The 17,809-nt window shown below is 37.7% G+C and overlaps 4 protein-coding genes across 4 annotated transcripts; 3 read left to right on the forward strand and 1 right to left on the reverse strand.

Moving 5' to 3' along the window:
- The first annotated feature begins 731 nt into the window (after positions 1-731).
- Positions 732-2,297, forward strand: LOC145612219 (putative acetyltransferase At3g50280). The gene has a single exon (XM_081667598.1). It carries the CDS (start codon positions 860-862, stop codon positions 2,231-2,233), a length of 1,374 nt encoding a protein of 457 aa, XP_081523724.1. The 5' UTR covers positions 732-859; the 3' UTR covers positions 2,234-2,297.
- An 8,726-nt stretch (positions 2,298-11,023) lies between these two features.
- On the reverse strand, positions 11,024-11,956 carry LOC145610738 (uncharacterized). The gene has a single exon (XM_081666038.1). It carries the CDS (start codon positions 11,954-11,956, stop codon positions 11,024-11,026), a length of 933 nt encoding a protein of 310 aa, XP_081522164.1.
- Positions 11,957-14,695: 2,739 nt separating this feature from the next.
- LOC145610739 (uncharacterized) lies at positions 14,696-15,154 on the forward strand. The gene has a single exon (XM_081666040.1). It carries the CDS (start codon positions 14,696-14,698, stop codon positions 15,152-15,154), a length of 459 nt encoding a protein of 152 aa, XP_081522166.1.
- A 78-nt stretch (positions 15,155-15,232) lies between these two features.
- Positions 15,233-16,637, forward strand: LOC145610740 (uncharacterized). Its single transcript, XM_081666041.1, has 5 exons — positions 15,233-15,379; positions 15,491-15,601; positions 15,929-16,072; positions 16,154-16,205; positions 16,348-16,637. Exons 1-5 carry the CDS (start codon positions 15,233-15,235, stop codon positions 16,635-16,637), a joined length of 744 nt encoding a protein of 247 aa, XP_081522167.1.
- The last annotated feature ends 1,172 nt before the right edge of the window (positions 16,638-17,809 follow it).

Here is a 17,809-nt window from a genome sequence, read left to right on the forward strand (position 1 = left end):
CAAGAGACAAAGTAAAAAACTTTTAAACTGTAAATGGATCATTAGACGAAGGGATAAAAACAAATGGAATTTCGAATTGAAAGGCAACACTAAATTAATCCATTAAGGTTACACTCCTTCAATAATCCAAGAAATTAATGACTTCATATGATCTTAATTGAAACATTTAGATTTGGGGATGAAGGTACAAATCGAATCAAAGGGTCAATTATTCCACCCATATTAGCCTATACTCGATAGATTTTTATTATAATGTACTATAATAGTTGCAAATCTTGCAAACCAATGAGAATATGAAACATGCATACAATTGTTCAATTGGCTCCAAACTAATTAATTATTATTGCTAAGTCAGATAAATATTAATTCTCACATAAAATGGCTATGAGAATGTCATTTTAGAATCAGATAGCCAAGTTCTTATCAATCGCCTCTCGAAAGCTTCAGTTTTTTTATCTGATTTTGATGTAGTTTTAGAAGATATCCTGTCGATTAGTAGTGCTTTTTTGTCTTTCACTTGGTCTCATATAGTTGCCCATCACCTTGCTAAGCTAATGTCATTTGGTACTGACAGGTTTGGGTGAATCATTGTCCAGTAATGATCTCTTAGTATGTACTCTCAGACAATTTATCCTCTGATTAATGCATTAGCTCTGCTTCCCCTAAAAAAAAATTAAAAAATAAATAAAAAAATAAAACAAGTTTAATATTTTCTTTATATAAAATAAAATAAACAGACTGCCACTCTATATAAGATGGTGATATCTCATATGACCTCCCTTCAAACCTGTGTACAAAATTATCCACTTCTCATCAACCTAGAACAGAAAACCCAAAGAAAAAAAAAAAAATTCTTAAGATGGATTTTTCCAAAGTTAAGCAAATTTCTAACAACTATGTTAAGCCAAAATACGAGGTTGAAGAATCAAAAAAACCTTATCACTTAACTCCACTAGACCTAAGTATGCTTTCATTTCAGTATATCCAAAATGGTCTTCTCTTCATCAAACCTTCACATGTAAATGGCCAAGAATTTTCGATCTACTCGTTCCTTGAAAGTCTTAGAGAATCTCTTTCTCATACCCTTGTTCATTTCTATCCATTAGCCGGTCAGCTTGTCATACAGACTGATGATGACCAACATGAAAGTCGCGTCTATGTTGATTGTAACAAAGGCCCTGGGGCACGGTTTAGCCATGCCTCGGCTTTAGACATAACTGTTTCTGATATTTTGTCATCAAGTGATGTTCCATTGGTAGTCAGGTCATTTTTTGACTACAATGAGGCGACTGTTAACTATGACGGTCACACAAAACCTTTGTTATCAGTTCAGGTAACTGAGCTCCTAGATGGGGTCTTTGTCGCGTGTTCAATTAACCATGTTATTGCAGATGGAACTGCATACTGGCATTTCTGGAATGTATGGTCTGAAATACATAGAGCCAAAGGACAACAAATTTCTGTGTCGCGTTTGCCAGTGCACAACCGTTGGTTTCCTGATGGATGTGCTCTGCCTATTCCCCTGCCATTTACACACCAAGACGAGTTTATAAAAAGATTTGAAGCTCCTGAACTCCGAGAAAAGGTCTTCCATTTCTCGGCTGAGTCCATAGCCAATGTAAGAGCCAAAGCTAACGACGAAAGTAAAACTGATGTCATCTCTTCCTTCCAAGCCCTGTCTGCTCTTGTCTGGAGGTCAATGGTTCGAGCAAACAGCCTACCGCGTGATCAAATCCTCTACAACTACTTGTATGCGAGTAACAGGCACAGGCTAAACCCGCCTTTACCTCAGAATTACTTCGGTGCCTGTATTACAGGAATCACTACAAAAACTACAGCAGGTGAATTACTCGAAAACAGCTTAGGATGGGCAGCATCTCTGTTGCACCAGTCTGTAGTAAATCTGACTGATAAATTTGTACGCGATTTTGTCAAAGAATGGTTAAAAGCACCGTACTGCTACCATCTTGAAGACCTCCATGACTATAACACTATAGCTATAGAACATTCGCCAAGATTCAACATGTATGGCAATGAATTCGGACTAGGAAAACCGGTTGCAGTCCGAGGTGGACCAGCAAATAAAGCAATTGGGGTTGTGATTGCTTACCCTGGATATGAAGGAGGTGGAAGTGTGGATCTTGAGATATGTTTGCCACCTGATTCGATGAAAGCACTCGAAACAGACGACGAATTCATGGCTGCAGTCTCATCTCCTAAATTATATAATTAAGGGTTAAGTTCTTGTAGTCCAGGTTTTGATTATTGTTCTTAATTTCAGTCCTGTTTGTTGTAATCTCTGTAATTAATTTTACAGAGAATTGAAGGTGTTTGCTTTGTTTTGTGAAGCTTATAATATAAGTGCAATAATATATATGTCCTTGTTATTATAATTATTTCTTTGTTGAGATGAACTATAAATGTATCAACAAATTAAAAGTCTGAAGATTGCATAATATTGCATATCGTCAACCTATGTGGAAAGGAGGCCATGTGGTGATAGTGAAACACAATTAGTAAATTTCTTTTATAATAAAAATTTAATAAATTTCCTCAAAAAATAAGTACTCTATTGTACCAAATTTTTTTTTAAAAACGCTATTATGTTCAGAATTCTATACAACTATACGAGTAATAGGAAGAGGAAGGTGTCTTTTTTGTAGCAAGTTTAGCCCAAAGTCTTAAGACTTGAGGTGATATCATCATTTTGAGTCTTAAGACTTTTTCCATTTTTCTTCAAAAATCTCAAGGAAATCTCAACTTGAGTCTTGAAATTCCAAGACTCAACTTAAGATTTGAGATTGGGACCTACTTCACCCACCTCACTTTTATTTTTATTATCCCTTTTTTTTAAAAAAAAAAAAAAAAAACTTTTCTACATATAATATGTCAAATATTTAAGTGTTAGGGCTAAAGTGATAAATTTGTGTGAGTGTTAACAAGGATTTGATGACATCATTTTCAATGGGACCACCAAAAGTGATGTCACATTCAAGTTTTAAGACTTGGGGCTAAACTTGCTCAGAATTACTTTGAGTGTGGTTGATTATAGGTTCAGAAATCAGAATGACTAAGGTTTAATTATTGTTGTAGTGTAATTGATGGGTACTGACAAGTGACAACAGGTGCATAATGCCAAAATAAGGTTGGTTAATAAACTTATTACAAAATAAACTGTAAGATTGAATTATAATGTACTTTTTTTTGGGGGGAATCATAATGTACTTTATGATTGGATTATTTGGTATTTTATAGGTGAGAGGGTTCGTGAAGAAATAAATTTGGAATCTTATTATTACTTAATTGATAGTTTGATATTGGGATTAAAAAGATCCTAGGGTAGCAACGAAATTCGCTCCGTTAACAGTGGAATCAATCACATGTATCCATTGCAATACTTGAATTTATAATTATAATGCTACTTACATATTACGTATTCTGCTTGAATCCATACCCAAGTTATGATGGTGTCAGGGCCGTCTTAACTATTTTAGGGGCCCTGTGCCAATTTAAATATGGACCCTTTGAATTTCAACATTTTAACTTAGCAATTTTTCTTTCTCTTGTTTTCAAGTCTTTTTTTAAATAATAAATCTCAAGGTTTATTTGCTTAATTATATATTTTTACTCTTTTTTTTAATTAAAATAGTTAAAATCATGATACAATACTTCAATCATTAAAAACAATATATTAGAAACAAAAATTGGACCAAAAACTTAGTGACAGATATCTAAAGCAATAGAGTTCTAATTTTAAAAAAATATCTAGCACATACTACTTTTACCAAATTTGAACCTTACAATAAAGATGCATTACTTATTATTCTGAGTTTAATGCAAAATAGCAACCTTGCATAGAATAGATGATTATATAAACCTCCAAAATAAAAGCCATGGATAAAGTTTGCTTAGTATTGAAAAATGAAAATTCATACGAAAACAACTACAACACAATACACTTTCTTCAGACTTTCTTTTTTTTTTTTCTTTTTTTAACAAAAATCAAAAATGAAAATAAATTTGTTGAAGATGGGAAATGCATGAAAGCACTAATTGAATTTCGACAGGAGGGTACAAATTGTAAAAGAGGTGAAGATTATTGAGATAATTACATGTAATTGGTAATTATTGAAAAGAAATATAAAAATGAAAGGTAGAAATCTTAATTTTTTTTATTTTTTCTTTGAAGACAGGTAGAAATCTTAATAATTAAGGGGAAAATGCTTTTTTCCAACAATTAGAAAAAAAATAAATAAATAATCTTGGTGATTTCTGCTATTATTGTGGCCGTATTGGTCACAATGATAAAGATTGTGATGAGAAGGATGCGGGAAGTGGTGATGTGCCGATAGTGTTTCAGTATGGGCCTTTTTTGACAGCCTCTCCACACCGTTCGAAAGTTCCTGCTGCTGAGAGGGAATTGGAGAGGAAGTGGATGGAAAGCATAGCGAAGAAAGGGCGTGTGCAACGTAGTGATTACAACGACCCCGCTGCTATTAGACTCGGGCCACCTGGTGCAGCGAGGAAGTTGTTATTTTCCTCACCAAAAGTCCCCTGCGATGTCACTCCAAAACCAAGGGAAATTTCTCTGGTTGCTGTTCCTGTCGAGGGAAGTAGTGCTATGGTTCTAAGGCCGTTTGCTGCTGTTGATGGGTCGAAGGTGGATTCTAGTGCTCCATCAGTGAATGCCGTATGTGAGAAGGCGACAATGTGTGGTGACAAGAAGGGAAGTGAGCCGTCTATGGGCACAATTTCCAGCAAGAAGAAGCAGGTGGTGGAGGTCGTGGACATGGATACAATAGAGAGCGGAGATGGGCAGGTGGTTTCGAGAAAGAGGAATGCTGCTGCTATATGTGAGCCTGCTCAAAATGTTACCTGTCAACCGTGTGGAAAAAAAGCAGAAAATTGGTGTGAGTAAAATGTCTTCTATTTCTTCTGTATCTAAAGTAGAGGGTCTTGGGGATGTCCAAGCCCTCGAAAAACAATGAAAATGTTAAGTTGGAACTGCCACGGGCTTGGCAACCCGCGTGCAGTTAGGGGCCTTCAAGATATGTGTTGGAGGGAAAAGCCAAATATTGTCTTTATTATGGAGATTATGATTGATGAAAAAATATTGAATAAAATAAAAAATCGTTGTGGTTACATGAATGGTGTTTGTTTTAGTAGTGTTGGTAGATCGGGGGGTTTGGGGATGTGGTGGAAGGATGTTAATATGCGAATTGTGTCGTACTCTATTCATCATAATTGTGCCCATGTATTGGATGAGAATAATGTGCCTATATGGAAAGCTATTGGGATTTATGGGTGGCCGGAACAAGCTAATAAATACCAAATTTGGTCCCTAATGACACATCTTAAAGGGATCGATTGTAATACCCCGTATTTTTAACGTATTTTATATTTTATTCATTTATTTATGAAGTATATTTTGGGTCAAACTATTTTAATTATTTTTTTTTTTTGGTGAAGGAGAGGGGCAAGCCCCTAACAAAGAAACACAACCAAAACAAAAGAAACAGAACAGAAAAAGAAAGAACAGAAACAAAAACAACGAAAAGGAAAACACAAGAGAACTACTATGTCAAGAAGACATTTATTCTACTAGCAGCAAAGCAGGATCAACTCTTCCTTGCCCTATTCTCTGGTACCATCCTCGGCAGCGCCAGTCCCCCCAAGTCCTCCAATAAAACTACATGAAGATCCTTCGGGATCGCCTCAAACAAGATTAGTTTTTGCTCTGTCGCAGCCCCATAATTTGCTAGCCAATCAGCTGCTTGATTGGCCTCTCTATAGCAATGCGACACAACTACTTCCCAATCCCTTTCATCCATAAGTGCCTTGCACTTACGAATCATATGAATGTAAGGAGAGCTGGTGGGAACATCATCCACCAACATACCAGCAACCACCTCCGAATCAAGAGACACATGAACTTTTCTATGTCCTCCCTCCCACGCAATTTGCAAACCTTTCATGACTGCCATCAGCTCAGCCTTTGTACATGTACAACTACCACAGTTGAACGCAAAGCACTTAAATAATTCTCCCGAGCTTCCTCTGATCAAGCCACCTCCACCTGCAACTCCGGGATTCCCTTTAGCCGCGCCATCTGTATTGAGTTTAACCTACCCTAACTCCGGATGCATCCATCTAATCAAAATTTCCTCCCTCTTTCTTTTCCCATTCTGATTTCTCAGCCAAATATTGCGCTCCATTGCTTGTTTAATTATGCCTACTCGAGCAAAAATAAAACTCACTTGATCTAAGGGGATCTTAGGATCAACATTAAAACTCCTTTCGTTGCGCCATCTCCACAACCACCAACAGACCACCGAGAACACTCTCGGCCATTCTTCACCCTTCAACGGATCACCTCCCTCAATATTTTCAATTACCCAATCCAAGACAGAGGAACTTGTCGAATTGAAAACAGAGCTACCTCCCAATCTTACCCAGATTTTACGAGCAGCAGGACATTCTTTGAGTATATGAGACTCTGATTCTTCGTTTGCTCCGCAGAATTTGCAACTCGGGTCATCAGTTAGTGACCTAATAAACCTGTTTTTATTGGTCATCAGTCTTCCTTGCACAGCCAACCACAAAAAGAACTTGATTCTTTGGGGGACTGGAGCTCTCCAGATTAGCTTCCATCCACGCACCTCCTCAATTGGAGTGTCTTTTTCATCTTTCATAATCGCAATTGCTGACTTGATCGAAAAGCCCCCAGATGGCTCCCCATTCCAATATACTTCATCAATCGAATCCTCATCTTCAATAACATAATTCGAGGCAATCTTTCCCAGAATTTGATCCGAGAAGTAATCAGCAAATAGTTCAATCTTCCACCCTGAGTTAATATCCCACATCTCGCGTACAGTCATATCTTGAACTTGGATGGGAGGTTCAGAACTCGCTAATTCAATCAAGGGCTGATCAGTCGCCCATCGATGATGCCAGAAAAACACTCGATTACCATTCCCTACAGCCATGTTGATACCTTTCCTTACCACATCGATACTCTTCATAATTCCTTTCCACACAGGAGAAGAATTTGCTTTGTCTCGAAACATATCGATATCGCATCTGTTGTCACAATATTTTGCTCTCACAATTCGTGACCATAAGGCATTAGGTTCAGCCAAAAGTCTCCACCCAAGCTTTGCTAAGAAGGCTTTATTAGCATCTCTCATATTGTTAAAACCCAAACCCCCTTTCTCTTCAGGCCGAGTAATGTTATCCCAAGAGACCATATGACATCTTCTCTGCCCATCTCGCTCACCCCAAAGGAATTTTCTATTCCTTCTGTCGATCTCATCACAGGTGGATCTAGGTAGCTTGACCGATTGCATCGCATAGCTTGGAATTGTGCTTAGAGACGACTGAATAAGAGTTGCTCTCCCTGCCATCGACAGGGTCTTAATTTTCCATCCCACCAGCTTTCCATTCACCCTATCGACCAAATACTGATACTCTTTCTTAGAAGAGCGACCATTCGACATTGGAACACCCAAATACGAGCCAAAATCTTTTGTGTGCTCCATATCTAAAGAACTGCAAATACTTTCCCTCAATTCAAGATTGGTATTTCCAGAGAAAAATACCTTCGACTTCGCAGCATTAACCTTACTTCCCGAGGCACTACAGAAAGCATTAAGACACGATTGAATTAATTCGGCTTGTTCGATAGATGCTTCACTAAAAAGCACTAAATCGTCAGCAAATGCCAAATTAGAAATAGCTGGCCCATTTCGGCTTGCCCTCATAGGAATCCAACATCCAAGCTTAACCTCTCTATCAATCAAGTGAGCCAACCTCTCCATACAAATGACATAAATATAAGGAGATAACGGGTCGCCTTGCCTAATCCCTCTTGAAGGAGAAAAAGCCTCCATTGGTTCGCCGTTCCAAAGGATTCGGAGTCTAGCAGATTTAACACATTGCATAGTGATTTCCACCATATGTTGTGGGAGTCTAAGTTCCATCAAAGAGTCTCTAATGAAATCCCAACGAAGCCGATCGTAGGCTTTTTCGAAATCGATCTTAATCGTCGTGATTCCCGACTTGCCTTGCTTTCCACGCATTGTGTGAAGCATCTCTTGCATAATCACCACATTATCCGTAATTTGCCTCTTAGGGACAAAACTACATTGAGTAGGGGCAATAAGAGTAGGAAGGATCAGCTTCAAACGATTCACAATCACCTTCGTCACCAATTTATATGTAATATTGCATAACCCAATTGCTCGGAATTGATTAGCTTTCTCAGGGATGTCAACCTTCGGGATAAGGACCAAAAATGCATCATTCAGCCCTTCTGGAAAATCCCTGCCTTCCAGTACATCTTTCACCATTCTCACCACACTAGGATTCAAAATATCCCAAAATTTTTGGTAAAATAAGGGTTGAAATCCATCTGGGCCTGGGGCCTTGTATGGCTGCATACTCTTCAAGGCTTTCCATACCTCACACGAGCTAATCGGCTTCGAAAGGGAGGTTAAGTCAGATCTCGAGATCTCTGGAAAATAGTCATGAAGTAGCATGTAATCTTGCTGCACATTAGCATCCTCTTGGAACAAGGACTTCCAATAATCAAGCACCATCTCTTGCACACGAACCTGATCAGAAATCCACTCTCCTTGACCATCTTTAAGAGTCTCAATGCGATTGCGGCGCCTTCGAATCACAGTCGAAAGGTGGAAATAACGAGTATTCCTATCCCCGTCACAAATTGCCTCCATTCGAGATTTTTGGAACCACAAAAGTTCCTCCGCGTTCAAAACTTCATCCATCTGGCTTCTCAGCTCAGTTTCCAGCTTGATAAGATGGGGGTTTCGACCTTTCGAGAGTTCTTTCTGGATCCCTTCCAATCTCGCCCAAAGTTCCGACTTTTTCCTAAAAATATTATAGAAAATCTCCTTACTCCAAGAGTTGAGAATACTTGCAAACTCACTAAGAAATGGAATCAAGGGAGTATTGCAATTCCAATTTTTCTGGACGAATTCTTCAAAATTATTATGAGTAAGCCACGCGGCTTGGAACCTGAAGGGCCTTAATGCAATTGATACAAGAGCGAAACCATTTGTACTCAGCAAAATCGGGCAGTGATCTGATTGAGATTTCGGAAGAGTGCGAACTGCTCCTTCCTCGAAACAAAGTCTCCAACTTTCATTTGCTAATCCCCTATCGAGATGCGCAGACTTGAATGTGGCTGAAGAAAGGCCTCTGAACCAAGTATGGGCCGGCCCACTACTCCCCAAATCCATCAGCCCCATATTATCGATCCAGCTAGAAAACTCCAAGCAGTGACGTTGCATCTCAGAACCACCTACACCATTACGCTCATCAATTCTAAGCGTATCATTGAAGTCGCCAGCCAGTAGCCATGGACCACTATACGAGTCCTTTATTTTGTCAAGCTCATCCCATAATTCCTTACGACGGGTGGAGTTGGGGCTTGCATAAATAGCTGAAAATAGCCATGGATCCTCCTCCTCCTTTTCAATCATAACTGTCAGGTGTTGAGTATGCTCATCATAAACTGAGATCGAAACTTTTTCCGTCCGCCAAAACATCCAAATCCCTCCACTAAAGCCTTGCGCTTCTACTCTTCGTTGACCAGAGAAGCCAATTTTATTACAAATTACTTGGGCTTGATTACCACTCATATGAGTTTCCACTAAAACCAAAATCGTTGGGTCATTAATACGAACCAACTCCTTAATGATAGTTACCTTGTTACCCACTCCTTGAACGTTCCATATTAAAATTTTTATGGACATATTAAACGATGGAAAGTTGGGGAACCTATCATACACGTTCAAAGGAACGTTATGCATCAAGCTCAGATAAGCCTCTCTGAGGGCTTTCATCGGGCCTTCCGTCTCCAATGGGAGTGAGAAATTTGCTAGCATGCAGGGAGGGTTGTGCTCCGGCTGTATGTAGGAGTTGAATTCCATCGATGCCTTGTTTGCTACAGGGTGAACTTTGATCAAGCTCGGCCCCTCCATTGGATAATCCACAAAGGTCTCGTAACTCGATGGTATCCTTAACTCGAGAGTCGTTGGAATTCGCAAGAGAGACATGCTGGATATTCGTATCAACTTCACTCAAGTTCCCTTGTTTCAAGCACTCAGTCTGCTTCCCAAAAACTTCCTCTATTAAATTTTCTTTTCCACTTTTTCCAACTAATTTCGAATAAGTGGAAATATTGGATTCTGATTTCTTAAAATTGCTTTTCGAAACCGGAAAAGCCTTATTTTTGGAAATCAAAGATCCCCTGCCTTCCTTCCCTGATTTTCTAATTACATCTTGGATTATAGTCGGAGCTGGCAATTTCAAGGGATTACCTAAAATTCTTCCATTATTCAAAATACTATCCTTAATCAAATCAATACGATTCGAATTTCCTTCCATACCCTGTTCCAAATCAATATGATTCTCCTTTGGCACAATTACCTCTTCACCTACACTTGATTTTTCCATAATCATATGATTATTTTCCAAAATTGGTTCCTCTGAGATTTCTAATGAATCAATTCCTGCCCCAACATCAATTTCCATACTCAAATTAGTAGCCTCGACATTGTTTCTTGCCAAAATAAAATTATTTTCTTCCAAATTCACTTCAGTCTCCTTCAATTGCTCAATTTGAGCTTTCTTTCCTGAATTACTCTCGCTTGAATCATTACGATTTTGTCCTTCCAACTCATCCGAGTTTCCTTCCTCATTGTCTAGAACCCAAAACGAGACCCACTGTTTTTCTTAGCCAAATTAGCTAGGTTCGAACCCTGTTTGAGCTTCCAGACTTGGTCACCTGTTCTGTCTCGATGGTTAGTCTTCTGACCATAATTTGCATTGAACTGCTTGTTCCTTTCTCCTCCAGCCTGCTTAGGTACCTCTTGTTTATTTTTCTGAGGTATTCTTCTTGCTGGTTTTTGCACAATCATCCACGTACCATACTTGTCACTTGACTTTTATCAAACACACCATTGGAAGCTAGTTGAGATTTTCTCACCATAGTTTCTTACGTATCCACTTGAGATTCAAAAACTTTGCAATCAGTATCCTTGTGGCCTAGTCTACCACATTTAAAGCATATCATCCTTAGCCCTTCATATTGAACGCACCAAACTTTTCCATTCATCTTGAACTTCGAGAGCAAAGGCTTAGTTAGATCTACTTCAATACAAAACCTGACATATTGTCCTCTTTCCTTTGATTCTGTGTTCGTATCGATTTTTATCACTTTTCCAATGTTTGAACCAATCTTGACAAGAAATTCCTTATCAAAATATTCGATAGATAAATAAGGAATTCGTACCCATGTCGTTAATTTCTTAATTGGTTCCTCATCTGACACAAAGTTAGGTACCCATTTTTGGATTGTGAGATAGCTATCTCCTATCATCCAAGGGCCCTCCAACAAGACATAATCGTAGTCCTCCAGATTAGTGAATCTCACTACATAGTAAGCATGTCCCACATCCGTTAGTGAAATCTCACCTTTCAGATTCCATTTCAACTTCAGACGCTTCATCAGGACTTCATAACTCAACCTTCGGTCGAAAAGTTTGATAATCAAAGCATTTCTCCATGGGCTTCGAAGACGCCTCTTCTCTTCCTTGGTCAGATAGATTGTCGGGCATCCCTCTTCATCTGAATCGCAATCTAATGGGACATCGTCATCAGATGCAATATCATCCTCATTCATTGCCCCCTCATATAGAGGATTAATGCTTCTATCAAACCCCCTTGCCATTTGACTGTAGGACAATTGAGGCTGAACATTAATTGTTCCTTGACCAGTTTCAGCAACAACGGAGACATCCTCCATTGCAATTTCATCCAATTGTTCCCTTGAATCGGGTTGATTACGCTTGTATTTTTTATTAGACCTTTGGAGAAGGTCGTTTTCTTCGCTCGAAAGACTTTTTTCTCTCTCGCTTTCACTCGACATATTTTAGCACAATACAATATTCTGATTGCTTCAATACGATTGAAGAAATAAAATATTTTAATTATTGGATTATAGATTAATCAAGTATTTATATTTGGGTCAACAAATATTTAATCCAAATGTAGCCCATCTTTCTTATGAACCCAATCACCCTATTTTTACTTTTGGGCCACCTACTTCAACATTTAAAGTCCATGACTATATGAAGCCCAAACCTACACTAATTACCCTACACTATATATATCTACTAGATCCCCAAAATTTCCCACACAAAAAGGTTAGTCTTATTTTCTTCCTTTTTCTCTCCTCTTTTCATTCTAGCTATTTTGATGATTTTATTTATGGGTTTTGGTTTTAATTATTCAAAGTATGTTTGATTAGTATCATAATTATGTTTTGATGATTAAAGATTGTAAATTTTAAATAATAAAGTGTTTTATTTTCAGATTTCATAAAATTATAAGTTAGGGTTTTAAAATAATAAAAAACTTGATTTTTAGGGTTTTTATGAACAATTGATTTAGGGCTTTTATAGTAATGATGTTTTGAAATTTTGGTGATTATAGCTACTAATTAGTTTAATTTAATTCTAGATTATTTTGAACACATAAATTCGTGTTTTAATTTATAGATTCCCGTTCGTTAATATTAATCCCGTTTTAATCCCGATCAGGTTCTAAACTCATCCGATTTTGACAAAAAAGTAGTGTTTTCCATGTGGAAACAACGTTTTAAGAAAGACTCACTACATTGGTAGTGAGCACCACCCTCTCGTGGCCAAATTCTGCCTCTAAGTATGATTTTCGGGCAGTTTTTGATTTTTAACGAAGTTATTTTTAATTTTTATCCTTGAGTTTAAAGGGTAAGAGATAATTTAATTTTTCTATGGATAATTTAAGTATGAAGATGTATTTTGATGAGGTTTTGAAGTGGTTTTTGATTAGTTTAAAATGCTGGAATTTTATTTAAAGTACTATAATTGTGATTTTAATAAAAGGGTGTGATAACCTATTAAAAAGGAGTTTAATTAGGGGTTTTTAAATAATTTTCAGATTATTCTAAATAGTTTAAAGTGAGTTTAAGTTGCTGGAAATTGTGTATACAAGAGTAATTAATTTAGTATTATTGTCCCTTATTGTAGGAGACTTGATTCTGGAATTGTTGTAGTATTTTCGGCCACTTTAGGGGCTTAATTGAGGTATGTTCGCGTACTTAGCATATTTGATGATGTAGAATCATGTTAGGTTTGGTTTCAATCAATTACAAGTAGTATCATGCTAAGGTTTATGTATTAAATTGTGAATTATTGGTATTGGTGATTGAATTATGAAGCATGAATTATTTGTGATGATTTATGGATTGGAAATTATATTTTTGGCATGAGTATATGGACTACATATTTATTTATGGCATGTTAGAGAGCATGTTTAATTAAACTAATTGTTTAATTATGTTTAGAATATTGAAAAGGAATTTTATTATAGTCCATATAATTTTTATTGATGCATTAAGCATGAGGAAGGAGCTATATAAGTGTCTATGTACACAAGGAATAAATGGTATGTTGGTGCCTTTGTGCACTTAAGGTGTTTTTACACCGAGGGATAGGATTGTTGGCGCTTTATGCGTTTAAGGTGTCTTTGACACTGAGGTAGTTTTAAAAAGGGTTCAACATTAAATTATATGTGGTTACTAATTATTCAAGAATTAAATTGGTATGTTTGTTTGATTGAATAATTGTTGTTGATTGAGTTATTATGCTTTGGGAGTCATCACCAAGTTTAATAATCTGTAAATAACGTAAAGTGAAAGAGATTACGCACCAAAACTCTTGGAACGTATATACCTTGAGTATGAACATATGGGGGGAGTTATGTGACTTTATATTTGATCATAACTTCTAATGGAGTACAGGACGTTGTATATTCCTTTTTATTATTATTATGCGCTGGAATTCCGCCACCAATGTGTGGCATAGGTGATGCTGGCACGGTTAGCTCCCGTGTCAGTGGGCCTCAATTTATTGAGGTAGGTTTAGTTGGAACCCGTTCGATGCGTAATCAACGCTAAATGAATTATTTAGTGTCCAGTTAAATAGTCTTGTTGTTTGTTGTGTGTGCTTGTAAACAGGTGCAATGAGGTAAGTATGTGTGATGCTAGGAGTTGCATGTTACTGTGTTTAAATACGCTTATGTACTCAGCTTTGCTGATTGTGTGTGTTGTTTGTGTCTGGCTATGTCTTTATCTTGGCCCTACGATGATCCATTTTAATGGAGAGTAGTGGGGGCAAGTGGAGATAATCTTTTCAGGTGTTGAACATATTCATGACGGGGCATGAGTGAAGAGCAAATCATGCTAGTTTCTATTAGTTGAGATGTGGTTTATTTCATTCAAATATTATATTATATTATGTTATGCTTATGAGACTAACGCAAAGGTTTTCGTAATTTAATTGGTTTTGATAAGGGCCTTCAATGGTTCCAAGTTGTAGGTTGATTTTATTTGACTTCGTTTGACTTTGGTTTTAATCTTTACTTTCGTTTGATTGACTTTTAAGTTGACTCGTTTTGAGTGGTTTTGAGTTAAGTCTTCCGCTGTGTGTCTTTGATAATTGCCTTAGCCGTTTTCACGGTGGCGGTAATGTCTTAGATATTCCTAAATCGTATTTTTAAAAGGGTAAAGTGTGTATTTAAAGGAAAGGAATTTCTAGGGTGTTACATCGATAAGCTCCCTTGTTTGATGTTTGGTGATTTCAATGAAATTCTGAGTTTGTCGGAAAAGGAGGGTGGAGTTCCGAAGAGTGAGAGACTTATGGATGCTTTTCGGGGTGCAATTGATAGTTGTGCGCTGAGGGACCTTGGATATAAGGGGAGTACATTCACGTGGGAGAGGGGCAACTCTATGGCAACTTTTGTTATAGAGAGGTTGGATCGGTTTTTAGCAGATGAAGGGTGGTGCTCTTTGTTCCCGAATCGTGAGGTTCGACACCTACCAATTTTGAAACCTGATCATGCTCCGATAATCTTGTCCATTGAAGCTAGAACACATGATGATTGGGGTGGCTCGGCTTTCAAATTCGAACATTTCTGGCTATCAAACGAAGGTTGCGGTGGGGTTGTGAGTGATGCTTGGGTTGCAGCGGCGGGGCTTGGTATTAGGCAGAAGATTGCATTTTGTGGTGAAAGGCTAGCTAGTTGAGCGGCTCTGACCTTTGGGGACATCAAGAAAAAAATAAAAAAGGCAGAGGCTAATTTGAAGGCGTTGAAAGAAGGGGCAATGGACGGTGCTAAATTGGAACAATGCCACACTATATCTACAGAGCTCGATTCTCTTTATTTGTTGGAGGAGTCTTATTGGTTTTCTCGTGCTCGGGCAAATGAATTACGTGATGGGGATAAAAATACAAAATATTTTCATCACAAGGCGAGTCAATGAAAGGCAAAAAACCGAATTATTGGGCTCTTTGATGATAATGGGGTGTGGAGAAATAAAAAAGTTGACATTGAGAAATTGATCGCTTCATATTTTTCTAAGCTCTTTGCAACTAGTTCCCCTACCGGTTTTCAAGATGCAATGGGAGGACTTGATACATTGGTGACTGATGAGATGAATGCTTTCCTAGATAGAGAACCAACGGCGAATGAGGTAAAATAGGCGCTTTTTCAGGTGCACCCTAATAAGGCCCCGGGCCCGGATGGTATGCATGCTCTATTTTTTCAAAATTTTGTTATTGGGTCTGATATTATTGCTTATGTTCAACATTGGTGGAATGGGAATGTGGATTTGGCTGATATAAATAACACTTGCATTGTTCTTATTCCGAAATGTGATAAACCAACTTTGATTTCGGAGTTTAGACCTATTAGCTGTTGCAATGTTATTTATAAAATCATCTCTAAGGTTTTGGCAAATAAATTGAAAAAATTTCTTGGTGATATTATATCTCCGAATTAGAGTGCTTTTGTCCCACAGAGGCTTATTACTGATAATGCTATTGTAGCATTTGAAATTTTTCATGCTATGAAGAGAGGTGGTGAAGGGAAGGAGGGTAATGTTGCGTTGAAATTGGATATGAGCAAAGCATATGATAGGGTGGAATGGGATTTTCTCGAACAGGTTATGACAAAGCTGGGGTTTTCGAATTTGTGGATTCATCGGGTGATGTGTTGTCTTAAAAGCGTTTCTTTTGCTTTTAAGATAAACGGGCTGATATCGGGGTCTGTGACTCCATCTAGAGGATTACGCCAAGGTGATCCTATTTCTCCGTACTTATTTATGTTGTGTGCGGATGCCTTTTCGACGCTTATCTCTAAAGCGGCCAATGGTAACTTGATTCATGGTGCCAGAATTTGCAGAAGTGCTCCCAGGGTGTCACATTTATTTTTTTGCAGATGACAGTATACTTTTTGCTAAGGCAAGTGTGCAAGAATGCTCGATTATAGCTGACATTATCAGTAAATATGAGAGAGCTTCGGGTCAAAACGTCAATCTAAGCAAGACAGAAGTTGTTTTTAGCAAAAATGTAGACCAGAGTCGAAGGCAAGAAATTATTCAGATATTGGGTGTTAGGGAGGTCGAACGACATGAAAAGTATCTTGGCTTGCCTACTATCATCGGAAGATCGAAAAAGGCGATTTTTGCGGGGTTGAAGGAGAGATTGTGGAAAAAGCTGCAGGGTTAGTTGGAAGGAGAAGCTGTTGTCTAGACCGGGTAAAGAGGTACTAATCAAAGCGGTGGCTCAGGCGATTCCGATTTATATGATGAGTATATTTAAACTCCCTAATGGTCTTATTGATGAAATTCACTCTATGCTTGCAAAATTTTGGTGGGGTTCCACGGAGACCACAAGAAAGATTCATTGGCAACGATGGGATAACTTGTGTAAACACAAGGCCCTAGGGGGATTGGGTTTTCGGGACTTGAAATGCTTTAATCAAGCTTTGTTGGTGTAGGCGTCGTTTGAAGTGCGCCTACGTTAAAAGCATAGTAGTGAATATGCTTGGCACTCATAGGAAGTGGGAATTGACATATATGATAGGGACAAATAAAGTAGGGAGCCGCCAACAAGTTTTAAAGGAACTTGTAAACCGTTCACGGATCATTATAAGGCAACCACGAAAGGGACAACGATAGGCAACAACGATTGACCCGTGAAGGTTACACCCCATTCATAATCCATGAGATTACTAACTCCATATGGTTCGGAACCACGAAAGGAGGATCGGGGATGATGGTACGAAGTGAGTCATGGAGTCACATTCGCCCGTATTGGCCTCTACTCGATTCTTATTGTGAAAAGTAATTCCTGCGATCTCAAAGGCATACAAACAAAATTCAATTCGCTCCAAACGATTATTATGCTAAATTGGTTTAATATTAATGCAACATGTTATTCTAAAACATTGGTGATCACTTCGATTTAATAATAAGATTAAAGGAACCTAAACCGGTCGTCCAAATTATATCATTAGTCGTGATTTTCAATTATATATTCCCTTTAAACATGCAATATGGTGATCATAATAATAATAGAATCAACATTAATATTGGAAGAAATTCAACAATAATAGCGTTAGTCAAATCAAATAATAACCCTAATCATGATACTAGCAATAAGAATAATAATAAGAATAATAATAAGAGTAATTAAGTGATTAATTACTCACTTTCCGCGTTTCGCTGAAATTGCTACATCATGAATAAACTCTTAGTAACTTCAATAAAAATAATAAATCAAATGTAAATTAAAATAAATAAAAAGTAGAGTTGATTTGTTCCAAATCCTCAGTTAATTATACCTTTCACGCCTTGGTTATGAGAGAATAGGGTGGCTAGAATTTAGGCAAGAGAGAG

This window comes from Chenopodium album, chromosome 24, assembly GCF_948465745.1.
Source record: "Chenopodium album chromosome 24, dcCheAlbu1.1, whole genome shotgun sequence".
NCBI lineage: Eukaryota > Viridiplantae > Streptophyta > Magnoliopsida > Caryophyllales > Amaranthaceae > Chenopodium > Chenopodium album.

Bases quoted from the DNA above. Each gene is read 5' to 3' on its own strand.
- LOC145610740 (XM_081666041.1), top strand. From the start codon at position 15,233: ATGGACGGTGCTAAATTGGAACAATGCCACACTATATCTACAGAGCTC. The intron at 15,380-15,490 runs GCGAGTCAATGA...TATTTTTCTAAG, and splicing joins CAAAATATTTTCATCACAAG to CTCTTTGCAACTAGTTCCCC. The intron at 15,602-15,928 runs GTAAAATAGGCG...TTTGTCCCACAG, and splicing joins GAGAACCAACGGCGAATGAG to AGGCTTATTACTGATAATGC.
- LOC145610739 (XM_081666040.1), top strand. From the start codon at position 14,696: ATGTTTGGTGATTTCAATGAAATTCTGAGTTTGTCGGAAAAGGAGGGT.
- LOC145610738 (XM_081666038.1), bottom strand. From the start codon at position 11,956: ATGTCGAGTGAAAGCGAGAGAGAAAAAAGTCTTTCGAGCGAAGAAAAC.
- LOC145612219 (XM_081667598.1), top strand. From the start codon at position 860: ATGGATTTTTCCAAAGTTAAGCAAATTTCTAACAACTATGTTAAGCCA.